The sequence below is a fragment of the Sceloporus occidentalis genome, unplaced genomic scaffold, assembly GCF_023333645.1.
Source record: "Sceloporus occidentalis isolate IW3139 unplaced genomic scaffold, rSceOcc1.0.p SCAF_133, whole genome shotgun sequence".
Taxonomy (NCBI): Eukaryota; Metazoa; Chordata; class Lepidosauria; order Squamata; family Phrynosomatidae; genus Sceloporus; species Sceloporus occidentalis.
In genome coordinates this window covers 1,490,388-1,515,765 of record NW_028317113.1, presented here as the reverse complement: position 1 = coordinate 1,515,765, position 25,378 = coordinate 1,490,388, and the positions used below count along the sequence as shown (strand labels likewise).

Sequence of the window (25,378 nt, the reverse complement as noted above, 5' to 3'; positions counted from 1 at the left end):
TCGGTGTTCAAAAAAGGTTCAGCTTAAGCAGGTTCAGTCTTTATTGGGTCTGTTGGCCTTTGCTTGCCGGGTCATGCCGATGGGGCGTGCCTTTTCCGGACGTCTGTCGTTGGCTACATCTGGCGTTCGAGTTCCCACTCATTTCGTCCGCATTACGCGCTCCATTCGCGCTGACCTGGGAGTTTGGGAGTCCTTTCTCCAGACATATAATGGTCATACTTGCTGGCAACAGGCTGAATGTTCCAATGTTGACCTTGAGCTATTTACGGATTCCTCAGGTTCGGTGGGGATGGGAGCCTATTTTAGGGGGGGAATGGTGCTCTCAGACTTGGCCTGCTTCTTGCTTAGGGTCGGATTTGTGCCGTAACCTCGTTTTCTTGGAGCTCTTCCCGATAGTGGTTTCATTGGAGTTGTGGGGTCCCCTTTTGTCGGCTAAGCGGGTTGTCTTTCGAACGGACAATATGGGTGTTGTTCATGTGATTAACCGTTCCACCTCTCGTTCCCCTCCGGTTTTGGCCTTGTTGAGGCACTTGGTTCTGCGATGCTTGGAGTTCAATATCTGGATCAGAGCTCGTCATGTGCCTGGAGAGGCAAATGTCATTGCTGATGCATTGTCTCGCCTTCAGTTTCAGCGCTTCAGGGAGGCTGCGCCGGAGGCTTCGGTCACGGGTCTCCCCTTTCTGCACTCTTTATGGAGCCTTGCATCTCCAACCTAGTGCCGATGCTCCGGAATTCCTTGTCTTCGAATACGTGGAGAGCCTACATTCGAGTTTGGAGAGCGTGGCTGTCGTTGGCTGGAGTCGAGGGTGATCTTGAGTCGGAGGATTTCCGGACTCGGGTAACGTTGTTGTATTTATCCAGCTTAAGGGCTTGTGGGGCCTCTGGTTCAACAGCTGAGAGGAACATGTCAGCCTTGTCATTTCTGTTCAAATTGTTTGGCTGGCAGGAGCTGGGTTCCAAGTTTGTTATTTCTAAGATTTTGCGAGGTTGGAAAAGACATGTGGTTCCTGATAAGAGGCGCCCGGTTTCCTTTGCCCTGTTGCATCAGATTTTGGCTGTTCTTCCTTACATCTGTTGTAATGGTTATGAAACGTTGTTGTTTCAGGTGGCTTTTTCTTTATCATTTTACGGAGCCTTGCGGGTTGGTGAGGTTGTGGCCCCTAGGGCTGGCTCCAATTCCCCTCTCACGGTGCAGGACGTTGTTTTACAGCCTAGGTTAGTGCAGGTATTTATTTGGCGTTCCAAGACTGATCAGGTGGGCAGAGGTGCTATGGACAGCATTCGTGCTACCGGCTTGGACTGGTGCCCTGTCCGTCTCATTCATTCTTTTTCTGTTTCACGTCCGGCGGGATGGGTCTCCTTTCTAATCCATTCGTCTGGTTCATCCCTGACTAGGTTCCAGTTTTCCACGGTTTTTCGTTCCTGCTTAATCCGGTGTGGCGTGTGTCCCCGTTATTTCTCTCCTCATTCATTCCGGATGGGAGCCGCCACTGAGGCTGCTCGGGCCGGGTTACCGACGTCCGACATTCAGCGTTTGGGTCGTTGGAGATCCAGGAGGTTTCGCTTATATATTCGCCCGCAGTTTCTTTGATTGTTTTTCAGGTCCGTCCCCTAGGCTCGTCTGGATAATCGGTCACTCCTTTATCTACTGGGCGGCTCGTCGGGCTGAGGAGCGGGTATATGGCAGGAACTTGGGTTTTCCGTACGTCGAGGCCAGAATTCGTTGGCGGGGTATTCGTGGCCTTCGGTGGGCTCAGACGTTTCCGGAGTTGTGTTCCTTGAGTAGGTTTGTTCCGTCTTCTATTATCTTAGTTATACATGCGGGTGGCAACGATTTGGGTACTGTTCGTACCATCGATCTAATTTACCGAATTAAAGGGGATCTTTCTCGTTGTTTTCCCCTTTTTCACAAGGTCATTGTAGTCTGGTCGGAAGTTATTCCTCGACCGGTGTGGGCTCAGGGGTTGGGCGCTAGAGCCTTGGAGAAGTGTCGCAGGAAATTGAATGTTGCCGTGTCTCGCTTTGTTACCTCCATGGGTGGCGTGGTTATTCGGCATCGCGACCTGGAGGGGGATAACAGGGATCTGGTTCGTAGCGACGGGGTACATTTAAATGCAATTGGCCTGGATATTTTTAACCTGGGTTTGCAGTCTGGAATTGAAAAGGCGCTGGCCTTGGTGGGGGCGCAGCCATAGCTCAGGCAAGCCTGAGTTGGCTGCGGTGGCGGGAAGTCATGGCCAGCACCTTTGCTTGGATATCCGGTGTATAAAGAAGACTTGGGGAGACGAGTTCTGCGGAGGCTGATGGTACCCAGAACGAGAGCTCTTGGTAATGTTTGGGGTATCTGCCTGTCGGTAACACGACAGCTGGCAGGATGATTATGTTTATGGTTACAATGTGCTGGTTCATGATGTTTAATAAAGCTGTGGCCAATGCCCTTACCCACAAACTGTGTCGTCTTCTCTTTGGGTGTGGATGTGGGCTTTGGTCATGCTTGGTGTGGTGTCTTGGGTCTAAGCAGTCAAGGGCCCCCCTGGACGGTCAGGAAGGGGGAACATGACTGCTGTCCCCCTGCCTGGGGTCAGTAGTTCATGGTCCGGTTCAGGATATGGGTTGCAACATTGTTGCTTTAATGTACTGGGGAGGAATAAAGGGGAAACTTTCCTTATTCTGACCTTCAGTCATTTGACACTCTGGACGAGCTTCCCTCCCAGCCTCCCCTGTTTTTCTGTATTTGTTGTGATCTTTGTTCCTGTGCTGGTGTCGGTTTTTCTTTTCTTTTAGTCACAGCGGGAAGTCATGGCCAGCACCTTTGCTTGGATATCCGGTGTATAAAGAAGACTTGGGGAGACGAGTTCTGCGGAGGCTGATGGTACCCAGAACGATAGCTCTTGGTAATGTTTGGGGTATCTGCCTGTCGGTAACACGACAGCTGGCAGGATGATTATGTTTATGGTTACAATGTGCTGGTTCATGATGTTTAATAAAGCTGTGGCCAATGCCCTTACCCACAAACTGTGTCGTCTTCTCTTTGGGTGTGGATGTGGGCTTTGGTCATGCTTGGTGTGGTGTCTTGGGTCTAAGCAGTCAAGGAACTCAAATTCACAAAATGTCTCTAAAAATTGAATCTCCCCTAATAATGTCACTATTCCTTTGGAGTAATATATATATTTATACATAGTACCTTTATGAAAACAAAGCAATTCCTCACGTTTTGTTCTTTATGTACATCTATGGTGGGCAGGTCTACTAGTGAACCATTAAAAATTGCAGAGAACCACATACTCTCCCTCAGAGACCAACAACTCAGCAGCAACCCAGAATACACAGCAGAACTATAGTTCTTGATTTTTTTTTTCATTTTTGGAAAAAATAAAAAAGCTTCTTTTTGTGACAAATTGTGGAGGTGCAAATGTAAAATTTTTCGACCACAGGTAAAATCAAGCTTAAAGGTTTTGAGTGAAGGTGTAGCAATACCTTTTCCAGACCGTCTTCCCTCAAGCTGATGATATCCAGATCAAAATCTGTTCGGAGCCCGCTGGTTTTATTGAAAACGATTCGTCCGGTCAGGCCTTCCCACTGGGCCTGCAGATAAAAGTAGGGCATTTATGACAATTAACAAGACTCATAAATCATCCCTCGTCCATCAGTACAATGGTTCATTTGAATTAGTTTTTGCACTCTGGGTTTTTTCCTTTCCTCAGATCCCCAAAGACCACGGTTAATTAATAATCACCTCATCATCGCTTGTTTCATGATTTTAGCTGGTACATTCTATAACTGTCTACTGTGTTACCTGTATTCAGAGATATGTGACAGATCTATCTTCATTTTTTAAAGATAGGGAATGCTTTTTTAATACTGTGCAGATTACTGAGGTTTTGTTTGCTTCAGAGAACAATAAGTATACGGTAAATTAACTATTTGAATTAAAATAACTCAATGTTCTAGTGAAAAATCACAAAAATAAGAGCATAGGGTCACAATTTTAAACAGGTTCACTTTCCTTGGACGCAGTCTTCTCTGTTTAATGCTGTGAACACCATAACAACTCACCTAGCTTTAACTATTTAATACATATTAAGGTTGAGAAGTCCTGTATGGGATTTCAAAACATCACCACTTAATTAAGCCCCACTACATGTACTAACGGTACTAACTGAATTTAAGCAAAAAAAAAATAGACAGAGCATATAGTTTGGATTAGAATAGCTTTAGCATTTTTTTGTTTGTTTTTACGTTCATTCAACCTACAAATCATATTCAGATGTCTGTGATAAAAATGTGGCTGTATTAATTAACTTTGAATCTCATTTACCAACTAAGGCAACAAGAGCTCAAAGCAGTTCAATGCTTTTGGAGCTTACTTCAGTTGTCCTGGGAAACCTTTCCCTTATGGGACTATCTTCGTTAGCCTCAAAGGGTGAGTTAAGGATACCCAGATTTAGAATTGGTGAATATATATTGGTTAATACCTAAATATTTTCATGTTTCCTGCGGTCTTATACCCCTGACATTTATACAGTTATATGAAACTTCATCTTCAATGATCAATTAATGATTGTAAGTGAGAACATTTAATTTTGGGATGTGCAGACACTCTGTACATAAAATGTAATATAAATAATACTGAAGCCTTAGCTTTTTCTTACTTATGTACGGATTTCAATGTGTGCTACAGAAAAAAAAAGAACTTGCCGGCATCTCCTGCACAGACCTCCAGCTGTAATACCCTTACTACAATTTGCTCCCACAGTAATCCACAGGGGTCACCAGAAATTCTTGAAGTGCTGCTGGCCAGCGATAAGTGCTGATAATCAGCAGGGTCACGCCAGCCTGACAAACTAGCCAACTTTAGGATAACCCGGACGTTTCAAATCCATGTTTCAATAGAGGCGTGAAACCTAAACCCAAGCAATAATGAATGATGCTTAAAACTGTGTGATCTTAACCTTTCAAGTTAAATATTCAGCTATGTTTATGTTGGATTGGTCCATAATTGTAATAGCTAAATTGTTACCTTTTACCTATAGAAGAAATTGTTTTCATTAACATAATTAGCAAAATGTCAAGAGGAAGGTGATTACTTTCAAGAAAACAGCCTACATGGTGACATTTTGGTGCCAAAATGAATGCTAAAGTTGATTGATGAAGATTTTTTAAGATCTCAACTTTCACCTTCAAGATCATGCATCTAACATACACTCTCCCTACTTTCAAATTTGATTTAGTCATTAAAGCTGGAACCAGCTGATTGAATGTTAATAGGCAGAATATTTTTTAGAACAAAGATTATACAGTAATGGACTAAAGTATATTAATGGCGTGACATATGTCCCAGTTGGGATCAAAATGTATTAATGATGGTGAACATCTGTCAGTAATAATGATAGGTTTAATGGTTAATGCCTACTTAACATCATAGTGTACCAATGTCAATGCGAAGTTTAATGAGCCAATTTGTCCTATAACAAAGGTATGTTTATTAGGTCTCTCCTTCTGAGAAACTGAGTTCATTAATCTACGAGCTGCAGGTGAGATAAAACTATGTTGTATGAAGGGCCCACCTTGAGTAATTTCTTCTGCAAGAAAGGGTAAGTTGATCTCATCAATGTAATATACAAACCTAATATGTAGTAAATAAACAATAAATTCAAAAATCATTCTCTCGTTCATCTCACATCCTTTAAACATGGTTCTTGGTGCACTAGAGTTAAAAATGTGGAATCCAGCAACTGATGTTGGTAGCAGCTATCATTAAAAGGCAGGTATGAGCAGATTATTTGACCTAATTTCCTTATTTATCCTCCATGCTACAGATGAAGATTATATGTTGCTGGTATTATCCCTACTGGATAGATGGACCCTATCAATCTATTCATCTTCCCTCAATCAATGTCTTGAGCATGGAATTCCATGAAAAGAGTAACTTACACCATTTGTTCCTGATTTCAAAAATGGCTACTTCTGCCAGCACCCAGACAATTATGATGTTGTAAACAAATTAGAAGGGCAGGATGCCAGGGGAAAAATACTTTAGGCAGTGTGCCAAGGGAGCTAAGATTGGCAAGCAAGAGTGCCAGGAAGCCTTTTTTGGCAAATGCAAACTATCCTCTTCTGTACTGTCGGTGAGATGTCACTGAATTGTGACACATTGCACTGTAATAAGCTTGACAATGATTTATAGATGGCCCTATTCTCAAAGCAATACAGATGCAATGAGCAAAATATTTCAAAGGCCTAGGGCAGCAGGTCCAGAGAGGAGGCAGTCGGCTACAAGGGAGATCTTTGACCAGTCGCTTTACATTATGGAGGCTGCTTCTTTAATACATGAAGTGCCAGAATATGACTTCATATACCATTGGTTTTATTTCAAAAAAGAATAAAGGGTCATTCCTTATTGTTATTAAATTTGATTAACGTTTCTCTAATAGACTACAATAGTAAAATTTCACGAGTGGTGAAGTCTATGCTGAGAGTAAAATGATGACATTCTCTTCTCCGATTGCAGGATCGGAGCAATGACATTACTGGAAGTGCCGCCATGTTGCCCTCAGTTGAATATGGCGGCACTTGTGACGTCATCTCCCCGATCATCCGACCAGGGGAGATGACGTCACCACAATCGCCATGAACTGAGGTCAATATGGCAGCACTGACAGTGTTGTCACCGCTCTTGACTTGCTCTTCCCTGATTGTAGTACTGGGGAGGACGTTACCACAGTGCTACCATTTTGACAGAAGTTGCTTCAATTGAAGATAGAATAGAATTTTTCAGATGAAAATTCAGAGCTCTCTCCTTCGTTTTCATCCCATTCGTGAGGGGCCTGGCCTCATTTTAGGGGCTTCCTACGAATCATCGAATTTACTGAAATACATTTTCAATTCGGAGAAATCTGAATGCACAAGGCATACATATTGAAAACACTAGCTAGCTTGGGATTTGTAACAATGACTGCTCCATGTTGCAGGAAATTGTAGCTGTGCTTATCAATAATACTGGCTTCATCTGATGATAATACTAATACTTGGTATTTATGTTATACCTGTTTTTTTTTACTTGGATTATTGTATTCATCTAGCCTTCTGCATTAAATCTTTCTAAATTTTCTCAATCCTTTATTGTTGGAAAAAAGAAACAGGCACTGGCATAACGTTAAAATGTGAAGGGAAGGATTCAATAAAATCACATAATGAATGGCTCTATCACATGCTGTAATAGGCTAAAATAGTATTTTTTTACTTAGAAGGGGCAGATTGTTCTTGACTATACATCAAATCTCAAACCATCATTCAGAGTTGGGCTTATACAACAGGACATTGGGAGCATAATAAAAAAGGCTATTGCTTCAAATAAATCAATAATTACAATTTACAGTATTACTATCCTGTGATATCAATACAGCAGCATATAATATTCATTTCTGATCATCAGTAACATGTATTACTCGAGTCCTGTTAAATGTTAATATCAGGAAAATGTTTGTTGCCTAAAACAGTGTTTGCCAGAGATGTAATTTACTATTTAGCCTTGCAATATTGTCCCCTAGAGGACACTATTGCTGTAGTAGTTCATTGAATGCAAATGTAGCAGCATTACATATATAAATGTCTTTACATCGATTCTTAAAACTTCTGAAATTACCGTATTTGCTCGATTATAAGACGACCCCCCAAAATCTGAATATTAATTTATGAAAAAAAGAGAGCCTGAATATAAGATGACCCTATAGGAAAAGTTTTACCAGTAAATGTTAATTCATGTAAACTATGTGAACAATTGTTTGTTAATAAAAGCTATGATTGAGAAAAATATTTTGTTTTTATTTCCTTTTTTTCAACCTACCCCCCCAGTTATGCACATCTGCCCCCAGGCTTGCCACTCTGCCCCAGAAATGCCTTATACCCTCTAAATGCCACTGTGCCCCATGATACACCTTTTAACCCTCTATATGCCACTGTGCCCCATGATATGCCTTTTGACCGCCCTATGTGCCACTCTGCCTCCAGAATTGCCTTATACCCCTATATGCCACTCTGGCATTTAGGGGGTTAAAAGGCATATTATGGGGCAGAGTGGCATATAGGGAGGTATAAGGCATTTCAGGAGGCAGAGTGGCATTAAGGGGGTTAAAAGGCATTTCACAGAGAACTCTGCCTCCAGAAATGCCTTATGCCCCCGCCCCCCCATTTAACACTCCCTCCCCCTCCCTCCTCCAAACTTACCGGTGCTTCTGAGTCCCCGGTGCTTAGTCCGGGCCCCGGACTAAGCACCGGGGACTCAGAAGCACCGGTAAGTTGGGGGGGGGGATAACACAGGAGGATCCAGGTCCCCTGCATCTGAGTGCCCGGTGCTTAGTCCGGGCAGCATGTAGAGATCTACGCGCTTTAGCGGAAGTTGTCTACGCGAATCGCGTAGAGCTCTACACGCTGCACGGACTAAGCACCGGGGACTCAGAAGCACCGGTAAGTTGGTGGGGGGCATAAGACAGGAGGATCCAGGTCCCCTGCATCTGAGTCCCCGGTGCTTAGTCCGGGCAGCGTGTAGAGCTCTACGCGAATCGTGTAGAGCTCTACACGCTGCCCGGACTAAGCACCGGGGACTCAGAAGCACGGGTAAGTTGGGGGGGGAGGGGGGCATAACACAGGAGGAAGATCCAGGTCCCCTGCATCGCTGCGGGGGATCTGGATCTTAGTCTCATAGTCAGACCTATTTGAGGTCTGATTATAAGACGACCCTGATTATAAGACGAGGGGGTTTTTTCAGAGCATTTGCTCTGGAAAAAACCTTGTCTTATAATCGGGCAAATACGGTACGTTAATATTTATATACAGTCATGCGAACAAAGTACACCCTCTTTGAATTCTATGGTTTTACATATCAGAACATAATAACAACCATTTTAGCAGATAAATACAACCTCAGATGAACAATAACACATTACTCCGTGTCACAAAAGGGCAGACATTCCGGGTACACTTGCTTCTCTGATTGGATGATAGGGAGGAGTCTTTCCATTGACTCCACTCTTTTGCGGAAGTACTGTAAGAATCCAGAATATTGCAGACAGATTCACAGAGAAAGAGAGGTGCAGAAGAGCTTATTTTTCACCCCAAATCTCAGGGGATTTAGCTAGGCCACTCCAAAACCTTAATTTTGAGTCATTCAAAGGCATACTTGCTTGTGTGCTTCGGATCATTGTCCTGCTGCATAACCCAACTGTGCTTGAGCTCTCTCTCCGGAGACCTCTCCTACCAACATATGATTTCACAACGTGTGTGCAGTCTCTTGCTGTGGTCCGCCTGGTACAGTTTGCCAAAACGGACAAATTAATGAACTTATATTAAATATTTAGAAGTTTAACATTCATTTTTTGTTTATTTCATTGGGGATCCGTCCTTGTGTCAGGCGCGTACCGTACAGCCACAGCCTGTTCCCGTTCCTCGCAGCCTCTGTCATCCAGTTATTTACTCCTCGCTTCAAGTGCCATCTCCCTCGATAGACTGGGGGAAGGAAGTATGGTGGGTGGATCTACAGGCGCGACGTCATAAAAACGTCCTAAAAGTCCTGAGCGCCTTCTTGTCGCCGCGCAGATATTCTGAGACACTCTGTATGCTACAGTGTGTCCCCAGCTCTTTTGCTCCTGTCCCTCTTGTGACATGTTTTTGCCCCTTTCTCTCTCCTGCCTGTTTACTGACCTCGGATTGCCTATTGACCTTGCTTTTGGAAGGCAGTCTGCCTACTGACCCCGAATTGCCTATTGACTTTGCCTTTCCCCTTTTGCCACGGACTGTCTCTTCACCCCTGCATATTGGGCTGCTCCTTCATACAAACTACAGGTACCTCACCATACCTGACACCTGTTTTAACAGAATTGCACGAATGCACACAGTAGGTAAAAAGTTTATATGAATCCAAATACATAAGTCTAATAATAACAATTGGAAATTTGCATACATATGTGCAGATGCCTTCAAGGTGTCTGATAAACATAACACTTTTGTAAAAAAAAAATGCAGCTAGGAGAGATTCATATCTCTGCTAAATAGCCAATCACTTCCTAGAAATAATTCTGATCTCTTCATAACTTTTACTTGGTAGACTTACTTGTCACATCCTGATCATAGAAACAGAAAATGGATCTTAAAAGCCTCTGTGGTGTTTTTATGTAAAATAGGAAATAAAAAAATTACAGATCAGCTAAGGCTCATTTTCGTACTAGAGAATGCAATTAACGGTTTGCCTAAGAAGTCACATGAATTTCTTCTCTAACAGACGTCCTCACAGCTGACGTTTGCACAGACAGACTTGGCCTGGCATGAACTTTACCTCCACAAGCTATTTCGAGTTCTCAAATTTCTGCTTGGTTTGTGCTCCCACCTTTTTAGCTATATATGCTTACCACAAATTGACCAGATGTCCCTGGGTTTGGATGTATTATCACCCCTAAATTATATTATTTTCCTTTCCATATGGGTCCATACATAGTTGCACAGCTATCATGGTGCACATTTTATCAACAAATTCCCACCAACACTACCATACATCCCTGGTATGCGTGCTATTTGTTGTGCCTATATTCTTATGGATTGTTTGGGAGAGTTGAAAGTCCATTATGTGCACCTGCTCTTGATTCATATGCTGGAGTACCGAGACTGACTGAGCTGGCACCTGATTCACACTTCATTATATGTGAACAAGCTGATATAGTGAAACAGCATGAGTAGTGTTTTTTTTTTCTTTCATCTTTATATTGCTATTTGTACTCGTATATATACATGTTCTTCTGTCTTCTTTCTTTGTCTGCTTCTTCCCAGTATCAGCTCCATGAACCAGGCCTTCCAGAGCACTACCCCAAAGTGGTGGAGTTTCCAGACCAGATCTCCCCTGATTGGAGGAATGGGAGAGGGGCTGTCCATGTTGCTTGGCTCTTTTGCAAAAGTACTCAGTGAGGCCAGAATAATGCAGGCAGACTCACGGAGAAAGAAATGCTCCTCTTTCTCCGCAAATCCGTCTCCATTACTCTGGTCTTTCAGAGTACATCCACAAAACAGCAGAGCCACAAGGACAGCCTCTCTCCCATTCCTCGTGTGTTCTTTTTTTTTTCATTTCTTCACCCGACCTGAAACTGCTGATTATCCTGGACATGTCCCGGGACACTGAAAGTACTGAAAGCTAGCCTAGGTGAAGAAGAAACAGGATTAGGAGTGGGTGACGCTAAACACAGTTCCCCAAACATGATGATCAATAGGCTGTCCTGAAGTCTGTGTGATTTGTTACTATACCTATGCCAGAGAGTTCCTAGTTATGCAAATGATGTCCTGTAGAAGGTCATCTCTTGGAGGTAAGTAAATTTATAGAAAGAAAACTTCAAAAAATAATATCTTAAGTCCAATACTGTGCTTTTTAAAATGAATCCAAGCTATTTTTGATGACAGGTTCACTTTGAGGAAGATCCATGCCCTTTATAATCAGTTACTGAAATTCACAGCGTTGCTAAAAAGATTCCTTGCCCATTCATGTGCATGATTGACTTCAGCAGGTTTGATGTTTGCATGATCCAAAGCTGCATTCATTTTTGATTGAAATGTTCTTTTTACTGCAAGCACTTTACAGCACAGATGTCCTTCTGGGACAATGACAGGGTATATATTTGAAATATATTCCTTCCTGAGCAGAACAGGAAGCATAGGTTATAACTGAGTTTGTTATACAAACAGGGACAGCCTTAAATGGATTTTTTGTGAATAAAAATATTGTATTTGGCAAAAACTAATACCAGTATTGATGTAGATTCAGTGTAAGCACTGCCTATGGGTTCAAACTCCCATGGATGGTGTAGTCTACGATTCATGACATGCTTTTAATTTTCTAAAGTTTACCAAGTCACCTCAGTTTGAGCTGCCACTCCATGGCTCTTTATTCCTTATTTTTACATTATGTAACAAGGAATACATGATATTCACTGTGGACAGGAGCAATATTCATGGCAAAACAGTTACGTTTTTCAACTGCTGCTGTAGGCATTGATCCTAGTCGAATAGATCTATTTTTTCCCCTGAACTTTTGCATGCAGAAAAATGTGCCATATCTTGCTAGGCTAAGACATTGCTGTTGTAGACCAATGAGAGAGACAGAAAGACATAGACCACCAAAATCTGATAATCCACTAGGAAATGTATGGCGAATGAAGCAGAGCCATGTGGCTCTTCTACAAGCTCCATCTTGATGTAATGTAATACATTACCTATTGTTGTTCATTGTGTCAAGTGTACATTTATTGGAATTCTGATTTTGTACCCTGTTCCTTAATTGCTGTTACTATTTGAAACTATAATTCACAAAGTACAAGTTACAAGTACAATTTCAAATAGGAGGCTTTTCTTACTTCGAATATGTTGTACATATGTTCTCTTTTTGTCCAAGTAACACAATTCCACTAGTATAACTTTTTGTCTCATGGAACAAGGAAACTTATATAAGAGATATTTATACAATCCATCCAATGTAGCCTTTACCTCAATTGTATAGATAATTCTAGGCAAGTTGCCTGACAGGCTACAAAGAATGATGGCCTTCAAGGACTCTTTTTATGGCACTTGTGCAACATTATTGATGAAGAATAAGGACCATGGACATGATAAGACTTGTCTCCCCATTCAAGTTATTAGTTAAAAATTAGTTCTAAAATCATGCTTACATCTTTGATGAAGTTCATAAAGCGGCTTCCAAATCTCCACGCTTTATGTCTGTGACATTGTAGAGAGTTGACTGTCATCTGTGGAGCACGCTGGTAGCAAACAGACACAATATGGACAGCGTCGTATGTCAGAGCAGCATCTGTCTAAAATAAAGGGGAAAGGCATTGGGGCTGAGCAGAATGCCAGATCCATAAGTTATACATAAAATAAAATAAAATGATGAACGATGTAATCCGGAACAAAAAGTATCTGTCAACCAAAGCAAACGTTATTGTAATAACTAAGCATAAAAGAACGGTACAAAAGTTGGCTTGTTCCAAGCAGGCCATTCACAAAGAGCCTGACGTCATCTGTTAATATAGATTTACGCTAAGGGACCGAGAGGCCCAAGGCTATTTCCCTTGGAAGATTAAAACCATAACCCTCGCATACCCAGGATGGGGAGAAGAAAGCACTCATCAGGTACCTCTGGATAAATGGGAGTACACGTTTTTATTTTATTTTCATTTTCTTATATTGTGCTGTTAATTCAATAATGAAAATTTAAGTGAGATGGTCTTCTATGTCCTGAGTATGTAAGTTGTATATTTTGTTCTGACATGCACAGTTTTGCTTTGCAGACTTGATTCACACCCCAGAATGATTAAACTCAAGCTATAGTGAACAGACACCATAGCGAGCTCCACAACAGCTAGACTGTTGTGCCCACCTTTCTTGTCAGGATCTATGTAGAAAAGTACCATAAAGCTAGATGACAAGCTTATGGACAGGGTTCTCAACTCCTGATGTGTATGTATGTATTAATGTATATTTGTTATGTATGTGTTAACTGCCCAAATTAAATTGTACAGCGTTGCATAATTTGTTGGCACTTAGTATATAAAAGGAAATAATTATAGTCAATGTAGCGTCACCAAAATAATCATAATAAAAAAACAATCTGACTTTTAGTTTAAGTATAAAACAGTTTCCTTGTTTTATTTATGTTTTCAGTTTAAACAGGATGAATATATCTCATATAGTGCTTTATATGATTCCTGATTTACATGAGGTACAGTAGATATTCATGTCCCAGGACCACACAGTGTTTCCATCTGGTGCTCCCTTTATTAATGAAATGAGGGGGTTCATTGGTATCTAAGAGAGTGTTATTTTTGAAGCAGCTCTAGCATTGCCTCAGCACACTGGCCCAATGACCTGGAACCTCTGAAGCTGCCAGTGTATCATCCTGTGTGTGTGTTGTGTCACACAGAGCAGATGATGAACAGCCCTCAGGGCTAGTGGCATCTGGGATCTAAATAAACTGTGATGAGAGGGGATTAGCCCACTCTGTGTAGAGAGTTTACCATCCCCACAACAGAAGGAAAAGAGAAAGGTAAAGGGATATATCATCTACAGGAAAAGAGGCTTGATGGAGCACGGAAGAATATAATGAATGAAGTGTAGCCTTTCTCTAATGCCTCTATTGACCCTTACGAAAAAATTACTGAAGTTTTTCTGAAGTAATACTGCAGTTTTTTGGACATGAAAAAACTGCAATACTGCACTTTTACTGCAGTATTACTGCACATTTACTGCAGTTTTACTGTATTTGTACTTCACTGTACTGCAGTTTTACTGCAATTATTTTTGTACGGAAGTACAAATGCAATAAAGCTGCAGTACATTGAAGTACAACTGTAGGTTTGCAATATAAAAAAAAAAGTGCAGTAAATGTGCAGTAATACTGCAGTACAGTGAAGTACAAATGCAGTACAACTGCAGTAAATGTGCAGTAATACTGCAGTAAAAGTGCAGTATTGCAGTTTTTTCATGTCCAAAAAACTGCAGTATTACTTCAGAAAAACTGCAGTAATTTTTTCGTAAGGGTCAACATATTAGGAGAAGCTGTTTTCTTGTTGCTTTAACTCTATTGACCACTTAAGTGGTCAGTAGAGTCTTGTATTCATACAAAAACAGAAATGCATAAATGACCATTATATGTACCCTTGTTTTTTCACGTACCGTCATTACTCCATCCAGGAGTCCAGTCTCTGGTTTGGGAGCTGCTTGCAGCCTCTCCATTGACCACTTGTCCACAATGGTGCCCACATAAGGATTATCCACATTTAAAATGCGGAAACCAGTCAGGTTCACTCCAGAGTAACGATATGGGTCCAGATCCAATGCATATAGGTCCTTTGAAATATAAGGATATGTCTGAATATCTAATTAAAATAGGTTATCCAGTTATTAATTTGCAGGAGTACAAGGATAAGTCTCTTAAACAAGGCAGGCTCTCATATGGTTTAACAGTGCAATTAAAACCACAAAACCACACATTTCTAAAGCATCATTTTCTCAGTGGTGCTGTGTAAAGCAAAGTGGCAGCCTTGCCTATTCCTGCCTGTATTCTGCCCATGCCCGACTTTGTTTAAGCATTTCCCACTCATTCTCTCCTTGCTCACTAATGTCCCATGCACACAAATGTTTGATGCATGCCAGCCGGTGAATCTCATAGGTCACAGGTTATCCTTGAAAGTAATCTTGAGGTGACCACTAACTGAAAATAAATATTGAAGTCAGATATTTCTGTCTGCATGTTGTGATAAATTAAGTATAATGGTTTCTATAGCATTGTGGTAAATGGAGGAATGAAGATGCTGTGTAGAAAACCACCTCTCCTGTTTCAGAAAGCAGGACAATGTATGGTCACTATCCTCACAATTTTATTTTAATATCATCCATCCAAATTGTTAATACAAGTTCAATGGGTACAACTAGCAGTTTTGTGAGTTGAAAATGTTGCCCCTGCCAACACAGAGATGTTGTGAGATGTGAAAAATGATTTTAGCGCTGCCATTAGTATGATTTTCTAACTGATACAAAACAACTCAACACTTTTCTGATTTATTTTTCCTTTACAAACCATTGAACCTTATTAATATTTTAATACAATATAACGATGGCTTCTCATGCTCTTCAAATTAATGGAATGCATTTGGTGACAGGTCAACTTAAAAATGCTTTATGACCATTAGTAGCCTTTGATCATCAGCAGTGATGGACATTTACTGTAAATTTGCTGTTTGGTTCACTTATAGGACACACTGTATCTTTAAGGCAATTAAACCCAGAGAGTTATCAGGCAATGCATATCTCGCCTGGCAGATAACCAGCTATGCAAGGATGCCAGACAGAATGTTGACGGGTGCAGCGGAGACACATCTTAATGTATCCTTTGGCTGAGATGGATGTCTGGCTATTGTGTTTAATCACACAAAGATCTGCTGTTTCAGGAAACCCAGTGACTTGGTGAGGGACAGGAAACTGTTAACACCTTCCATGCTTGATAATCTTGCAACCACTACCTTTTGAAATGATATTTAACTGCTTTTCCACGATGACAGATGTTACCATTTAGTTGTAATGTGCAGTCATTTCTATTATGACATGTGCATTTTCATGTTTATTGTAATGTTATCTAGTGGCATCACTAGGGGGTGCAGAGAATGCAGACTGCACCGAGTGACACCATCAGTGGCCCGGCTTTAGGAGTGTATGACATGTGCGACTCCACAGGACCCAAGATCCTAGGGGGGACCTCCGCTGTGGCTTGGCCAGAAGAGCTGGCAAGGGAGGTCTCCCCTCAACTGCTTTCTCTCTCTGTTTAGGCAGCTGGACAGCTGTGTCTGCCACCCTGCCAATTATTTCCAGTGGTAGACTGGACTGTCTGCCGCTGAGGGAGCAGGGCTGGTTAAAAAGATCATGGCCCAAAAAACAGGCAGAGCAAGGTCTGTTCATCCAGATCTCTGTTTCACTGACCTCTTGTAAAACGAGATTGGCTATTGATGCTGACCTCATATGAGAGTGCTTAGCACTGAGGCTGTGTGCACCATGACAGAGTACTGAGGCAGAAGTCTATATGAACAGACCTCTTGGTCATACCACAAGACTTTGGAAAGGTAAGAAAGGGGAGACATAGCAAGGAGGAGAAGAGATGAAGACAAAGTAGAGAGAGAGAGAGAGAAGAGAGATAAAAGAGTATGAGTATATGGCACAATGATGGAAATGACAAAGGGACTCTGGGTTGATGATGAGGGGGTGCCACATGGGTGACCCACACAGGGCGCCTGAACACTTAAGGCTGGCCCTGGTGACACCCAAAGCTGCTGTCCTCTGGTGACCGGTTTTATTTTTTTCCCAACAAGTGCGGAGCAGTGACTGACATGTGTGTCAATGTAACTGTGCGTGCATGTATGTGACTATGTGTGTCTTTGTGATTATCTATGTGCTAAAAGTGTGTGTGTGTGTGTATGTCACTGTGTGTATCCAATTGTGTGTATGTAACTGTGTGTATGTACATGACTGTGTATGTGTTACCTTGTGTGTATGTGATCTGGTACGGAAGGAAGTGGGGGGTGACACCATCACTTACCGCACTTGCTGACACCAATCCTAGTGATGCTAATGCTTATTCTATTGCCACCTTACTAATACTTGGGTGTACTGCTGAATATGTCCAATATAACCAAGTACTGAATCTTTTAACAACAAAGCTACACAATATGGTATGGGTGGCTTACATTACTGTGCCCTACTTAGGAGTTGCCAAATGAATCCCTTGGTACTGAACTGTAGTCACAAAACACACAGAAATGCAGAAATGATTGTACTAGTAGATCATCTGTGTGCAATGCTGTTCTTTTTCCCCCCTTCTCATGGCATTTTATGCAGACTGTCAGCCATCCATATAGCCTATTTTCTGCTTCAGGGAGGCAGCCAGACAATTGGGTGTCTCCCAATTCAGTATAAATGGTTTTAATAATTGGGGGCACCTACTCTGCTCATGACAGATGGGTCACAAGCAGAGCGTTGGGTTAGCCAAATCCACTTTGTGAACATCACATCATACGTCTAAAGCATTGGATAATAACAGGCAGCAGCAGCACAATATAAACAAGGATCCTTATTTTGTAACGTTCACCCAGTCAGTCTAAATGTCATGGTCACAAAATTGCTCCTTGTTTAAAAAAAAAATGTCTCACAACGCAAAACACTGACCTTCCTTGGTTTTTCAAGACACATGGTACTGATAGGGCTCATTGGCCAGAAACCATATTATACTTTAAAAGCCCCATTTCATCACTTGAAAGGACAATCACGTTTGTTCTAGAAAATGGTCATAAACACTGCGTTGAATGGGGTATCTAAAGCCGGTCAATGACCAGAAATATTTACAGTACATCAATATCTATATGTTAAAGGGTGGTCTTTGGTTGCTAATGATCAATGATCTTTAAAGTTGTAACAAAATGAAGGCTAGTGGAGTCTTAAAGCCTGAGCCACTTTATCAAAATACAACATGCTAAAGTGGCATGCTACACATCAATAAACTTCAATTATTTAGTTGAAGGTTTACCTAAACTACTCCTTTAATATCGTATTACTACCCCACACCACTCTACAGTGTGGAAAATGGTACATTTAATAGTCCTATGGAAATCATTAGTAAAATGACAAAAAACTGCAAAAAATGTGTAAATTTTACATACAAACATAATGTAAATTGCAGACATTTTTGCAAACCCCTCTATAAGAATGCACAGTTCTACCCGCAAGTTGTCTAGTTTGGTTAACTGTACTCACGCTTAGCGTTTGTTGGAAGTTTAGGGAGCCAAATGTTGACACAACAATGTGAGACTTGACTTGGGAGCATTTAGATGCTTTCAGTACAACATAATAGGCCAATTCATTAGGCTCCCAGGGCCTCGTACTACTGAATCCAAAGCACACGCTGTACAAGCTAAGAATACATCCACAAGTAAATGTGCGTTAAAACATCACCCCTGTAATATATCTGTCATTGAAAACCTTTGCCAATAACAGAGATTTCTTATCTCTTTATTACAAGGAAGACAGTGCGCAAGCAAATGCAGAAACTGGAGCAATGTGAGCCACCAAGCTAATGGGATTATGATTAAAAGCAGGCAATAGCAAAAGGAGCCTTACTATACAAGTGGAAAGGTGTTTGTTTTACCACTTATCATCCAAGTTGATATCAATAGAAAATGGAAGGCGCTTCCCACACATCCTGGAAATAAGCATTTTTTCATGCTAGTTTATCTTTTATTTATTACAACATCTACTCTAGAAGAGAAGAAACCCATCATATATCTTAAACAGTTAATTTATTTTGATTCAACTATACAAGTAATCCTCAACCATGCCTTTAGATAGAAAGATCAAATAATATAGAGAATGGACATTAAAAATCCTGCAAGCAATATTGCTTCAGCAGTGTAATTGTCACTCATCATCATTATTACTGGTAAGAGAAATAGCAATAATTGTAGGCCCTTGAGTATAAATGTTATTATGTGAGGCCATACATTCCATTAAACAAAATAAAAAAAAAACCTGGAAATGTGCCATCAGACACTACATGGCATGTCACACCAATATAACGCATTAGGATGGTTTATAATACCTAAACTAGTTATACAATGTACCAAATAATGTTAACCTATGTATATATAATATTGTTGATTATTTTTAAGGCTGGTTGTTCCTAACAAGCTGCTCCAAATGATTTCAGTGAAAAGACAGTGGGATTTTTCTGGTCTGTTTTATGCTGTGTAGAACTGAGCCTCATGAACACCTCCTTTTTAATATTGAAGAGAGCTTTGCATCGGCGTCCCCTACCTGCTCCTTGCCCTATGCAACCATTTAGGTTTCCTATATAGCAGGGTCGACCCTAAGACCAACAAAATTATATGAACAGTTACTACACTTTGGTTCGGTACAAATAAAGGAAACAAGGGTACCTATGCTTTCGAAGATACGTTAATGTAATTCGTTTTACTTTGACAAGAAACTTAATTTAATCTCTTGATTTATTGGGGATTGTTCAAATATGTATGTTTAATTTGGAGTGTTAGAGCACACATTTATATAAGTCTGTAAATAACAAGTATGTAGATGTGGCAAGGGAAGGAATTTTCCGTATGCTTGTTTTTATAAGCAATTAAGTTTAACCCTGTGCGTGCTGAAGGAGATCTTGGGGCCAAAATTGGCTTCTTCTGAGCCATATATCGACACAACGTTTCTGACTGTTGGCTTGATAGAATTTAGATGCTTTCAGTATAACATAATAGACCAATTCATTAGGCTCCCCAGGGCCTCGTACCACTGAATCCCAAGAACACGCTGTACAAGATAAGAATACAGCCCCAAGGAACTCTGCATTAAAACATCACCCTTGTAATATATCTCTCACTGCACACCAGGGGCATTAATAGAGATTTCCTATCTACTCGTTTATTACAAATCCCTTCTTTTTCTCCACCTTCAGGCATACCTAGACATTAAATGCACAAGTCCTAATTAATAGAAGTTTTCCCTCAAGCTGAGTGGAATAGATAATAAGATCAACATTAATTAAATTGGTGGTTAGGTTTGAAAAAATAGCTTGAGCGGTGTTTTCTCTCAATATCTGAACTTTTACAAAAATAAATATGTAAAATGGTATCGCCACAGCCAGTTTAACTAACAAACTGATGTGTAAAGGAAATATAAAATTAGGAATAATTATTTTTTAAGATACGGAGCAGCTCTCAAGGGTAGGTTGACGAGAGGGCTTCTTTTATACAAGAAGCTTACAAAAAGATACATGTTGCAGAACAGCAATGGTTTTAAAGCAGTTCTGTAGTATATCTTTTTCATGTACTCCAATGGAGTATTTAGAACTTGGATGGCATGCCATCTTTACAGTGCCAATTGCAATGAAAAGGGGATCTTGACTTATTAAACTTACTAGGAGACTCTCTCTCAGAGGGGGCTACTTGTGAGCAGGAAGTGGACATAACTGGGCAGGCATTGGGCAGAACCAAGAACCAACATCCCACCTAGGAGATATCCCAAGTTATGGTCCTGGTACTCAATAAGGTGATGCAAGGGACAACATCTTTAGATAAAGTGTTGCTGGTGTTCTATGTGTAAGTGTTTTATTGAGTATTAGTTAAGCAGTATAATATCAATTATTTTTTTTTTTGTTCACATATGTTTCTAACTCATACCTCAGTGCTCTGTATATTAAAATTAATTCACACACCTGTAATTGGAATCATTAGTAGAAGAAGTCTACAAAATATATAGCAGACATTCTTACCAGGGTGGTGAAGATGTAGTGGTAGTATTCGGTCATCATACCCATTGCCATAGCCTAGGGAAAAAAGGAACAGAAACAGATATAAGACACATAAGTTAAAATCTACATATCCACTGCATACCCTTTGTCAAAGTCAGCCTTTTCTTTTTCCTGTTTACTTATGCCTACCTTATATTCTGTACCTGCAACCATAATTTTGGTTAGTGCTATTTTGTTGGATGTAACCCTTTAATAACCACCAAATATAGTGTTAGGAATATTATCTCTATTCCAGAATTCATTATTTTTCAGTAATGAGAATGGTTACCTAATTTTTATTTTTTACTCAACTCATGTGATACTTATAGGATGAAAGCTTTGCTCCATATGGAGAAAAATGTTAAATTATATCATAATATATTTATTTCATAATACACTATGGGATGTGATTATTGTTTGTAAGGTGAAGCACATTTTAACTTAACTTATTTTTTTTAAGAATTGCGTACCATTTTGGCAGTAAACCTTGCCTGCTTAGTTATTATATTCTATAGTAACTCAAATACCAGAAGATACCTTTGTACAGCCTTGCAGGGATGGCACTGGGCAACTAGCATTCTGCATACCCAGAGAACTGGTTTTATTATATATATGCATTGGGCCTGCCTTGCAGCCCTGTGCTCAATCTAGGCTTTTTTCTGCAGAACAGATGAAACCACAAACACATTTCTTTCTTTTTTTTGCATATTAACAATTAATGCAACCTATTTCTACTAATTCTAATAACAGTCCAGTTCCCCATCTCATCCCCCAGCTCTGTATGGGTACTAGGCATGGATACTAGGATTTACAAATGCTACATAACATAGTAACATAGTAACATAGTTCATAAGGTTGAAAAAAGACCAAAGTCCATCAAGTTCAACCTATATACATATTGTGTCCCTACTGTGTTGATCCAGAGGAAGGCAAAAAAACCTTTATGAAGCAGATGCCAATTGCCCCATACCAGGGGGAAAATTCCTTCCCGACTCCAAATATGGCAATCAGAATAAATCCCTGGATCAACGTTCTGTCCCTATTAATCTAATATCCATAACTTGTAATATTATTGCTTTCAAGAAACACGTCCAGGCTCCTTTTGAACTCTTTTATTGAGTTTACCATTACCACTTTCTCTGGCATAGAGTTCCATAATCTCACCGCTCTTACTGTAAAGAACCCCCGTCTGTGCTGGTGTAGAAACCTTCTTTCCTCCAACCGTAGAGGATGTCCCCTTGTTATAGATACAGTCCTGGGTATAAATAGGTCCTGGGAGTGATCTCTGTACTGTCCCCTTATATATTTATACATAGTTATTAAATCCCCCCTAAGCCGTCTTTTTTCCAAACTAAATAACCCTAATTCTGATAATCTTTCTGGGTACTGTAGTCCTCCCATTCCCCTTATTACTCTGGTTGCCCGTCTTTGAACCCTCTCCAGCTCCACTATATCTTTCTTGTACACTGGTGCCCAGTACTGTACACAGTATTCCATGTGTGGTCTGACTAGTGACTTGTACAGTGGTAGAATTATTTCCTTGTCGTGTCATCTATGCCCCTTTTGATGCACCCCATGATTTTATTTGCCTTAGCAGCAGCTGCCTGACACTGGTCGCTACAGGTAAATTTACTGTTAACTAAAACTCCTAAGTCCTTTTCCATGTCAGTCGTCCCCAGTGTTTTCCCATTTAATACATATTCCCAGCCTGGATTTTTCTTCCCCATGTGCATAACCTTACATTTATCTGTGTTGAACCTCATCTGCCACATCCCAGCCCAAGCCTCCAACCTATGCAGATCCATTTGTAATCGTGCACTGTCCTCTATTGTGTTAACCACATTACAGAGCTTAGTATCGTCTGCAAAGATTGATACTTTACTATACAATCCCTCTACAAGGTCATTAATAAATATATTAAAAAGAATAGGACCCAAAACTGACCCCTGTGGTACCCCACTAGCAACAGTAACCCACTCAGAGTATGTACCATTAATAACCACCCTCTGTTTCCTATCACTGAGCCAGTTACTTACCCACATACACACATTCTCCCCCAGCCCAAGCATTCTCATTTTATGTACCAGCCTTTTATGTGGCACCGTATCAAATGCTTTGGAAAAATCAAGATATACGACATCCAGCGATTCACCCCGATCCAGTTTTGAGCTCACCTCCTCATAAAAGCTGATCAGGTTAGTTTGACAGGACCGATCCCTTGTAAAGCAGCAGATCCAGAGTATTGTAAAAAAAAACCATTTACAATGTACCTGCAAGTACCTGATAGCAACTGCAGGTTGCACACAACATTAATTTAATCATCATTAACTGTGCTTAGTCAAGCGCGCATTTTACGTCATCAACGAAGCAGCATTCACACGTCAGTCACAGCTAAAAGAAGCTGTATAACAAAGGAATCTCAAAATTATAATTATATAATTATAATGCTATGTGCTAATACGAATATATGCGGCAAAGAAGCTGCAACAACCACTTTATTGTCTCTATGGTCTCATTGAGCTCAAAGGGTTAAGCAGCATTACTGAAAACTAAGTCACGAGTCACAAAAAAAAAACAATTACTGCATTAAATCAACACAATTACAAAGCCCCTGTCTGGGATATTGATTTAACGTATGCTAGGAAGTAGGAAGGATAGAGATTAACACTTGTTAATGAATGACATTGAACATATGGAGAGAGGTGATGAGTCCCACTGGGCCATTGGTGTGAAAATGAATAAGAAGTGGTACAAGATTGTAAGCTTACGAGCAGGGCTCTCTCCAAATAATGTAACCATTTCTCTTAGTCTGTCAATTCTCGTCTTGTCGTACCTCTTGAATATATGTATTGTATTAAGCGCTGCTTAAATTGTTGGCGCTATATAAATATAAAAGAGCTCCACTACAATTTTTTTTCAAATATTGATGAACTGGACCTACATCCAAACAATACGCCATTTGTTTTTCCTTCTTGAGTTAACCCACTCACCTGTCTGAGTATCTGAGCCGCCATGACGTGACTGCAGTCAAAGATAATACGGAATTCCCTGCCTCTTTTCATCTCCTTTAGGAGGGGTCGCGCATCTTCAGATTCAGGTGGAAGCTGGCGGATTTTCAGCCGAATATTGTATCGCGCAGGGGCCATTATAAGCTCCTGTAGACGGATAAGGCCTACCAAGGAACAGGGGTGAAGAGATGCATGTTATGACTACAGATACAGATGGCTAGACTATCACCATAATTATTCACACTCATTGAATGCGCATTGCCGGAATCCACTATATAATGGACCTTAATAAACTAGCTTACATTGATTACAAAGATTGTATAAATTGCTGCTCAGTCCAATTGATATAATTAATGTATATCAGTATTACTGATCAATGACACATTAAACATGAAACTCTCTGCAAAAAACTAGCTGTAAACCAAGTCATTTCACAGCGGTATTGTGTGAGGACTTATTCAAGCACTTTGAAAATCAATATATTAAAAAAATACAGTTTTTGGTTTTTCTTTTATACGTTGGATTTAAAAATAGAGTTTTTGGAATGTATTGGAACCTACTATCAAATGGTTTGCCCTTTCATGGAAAACCCAATAACCAATAATTTTTCTTGTTAATATTCTTTGGAATGATAAACCAAGCCTCTTACCTATGTTTCTTAAATAGCCATACTTTGGTTGTTGCTCATATTTTTTTTTTTGCTTTATATATTAAGTCTCTGTTATGTTGCTCACATACCTGTGCTATCATCATATACCACCGTGGCTGACCTCCACTTCAAAAATTGGACAAGGTCCAGGATAGCGTGGCTTAGAGATGCGTAGTCTGGGTATAAGTTAACATAGAATGAGTCTCTGTTATCTAGAGGGTGGTGCTTCCATCTGACCTGAATATGGGGTACTTCCAATGCGTTGCATATGGACTGAACAGCATTTGATGAGGAACTGTGGGAAGGACCAAAAATTGCAACCACTCCAAGAGCTAGCTGATCGCAAGCTAAAAGAGAGAGACAGAGAAAAGAATGTTTCCAATAGAATGAACAAATGGTGGTTAGCTAAAAGGTAAAATATCTAGTTGATCTCTCTGGTGACTGGGAGGAGAAGCACACTCTATTTGTACTACATAACAGTTGCTACAGTAAGATAAGCCATCACTACCATAAAATATTTTCTTTATTATTGGAACCTTTTTTAATTATCATATGACAATCATAAATTGTTCATCTGCAGACTATAGCATTTTGTGAAATGTTCCCTTTAGAGGAGGAATATCTTGCTCAGGTTTACTACAGTACAATCATCCTATGTGATTTCACCTAGTTCTTAAATTAAAAGAAGAAGTACTTAAAGGAGTACTTTAACCCAGAACATTTGTAAGACTAACTTATATTAGTGCACTATTTATTGTTCCTCTGCAAAAACTGTTTCTATATGGTCATCTTTAATGACCTTCACAACTTTGACTTTGTAGACATTTTGCCTACATCATGTGTGAGAGTAAA

At 40.3% G+C, this 25,378-nt stretch overlaps 1 protein-coding gene across 1 annotated transcript in view; it reads right to left on the bottom strand.

Moving 5' to 3' along the window:
• LOC149281390 (glutamate receptor ionotropic, kainate 3-like) overlaps positions 1–25,378 on the bottom strand; it is a 108,847-nt gene that overhangs the window by 70,129 nt on the left and 13,340 nt on the right. Inside the window, exons 4-9 of the mRNA XM_089499342.1 lie at positions 24,616–24,873; positions 23,860–24,041; positions 20,852–20,905; positions 14,707–14,880; positions 12,702–12,845; positions 3,478–3,585 (exon numbers count right to left, since the gene is read on the bottom strand). Coding sequence (XP_089355468.1) covers positions 3,478–3,585; positions 12,702–12,845; positions 14,707–14,880; positions 20,852–20,905; positions 23,860–24,041; positions 24,616–24,873 — 920 coding nt within the window. The remainder of the gene's footprint in view (positions 1–3,477; positions 3,586–12,701; positions 12,846–14,706; positions 14,881–20,851; positions 20,906–23,859; positions 24,042–24,615; positions 24,874–25,378) is intronic.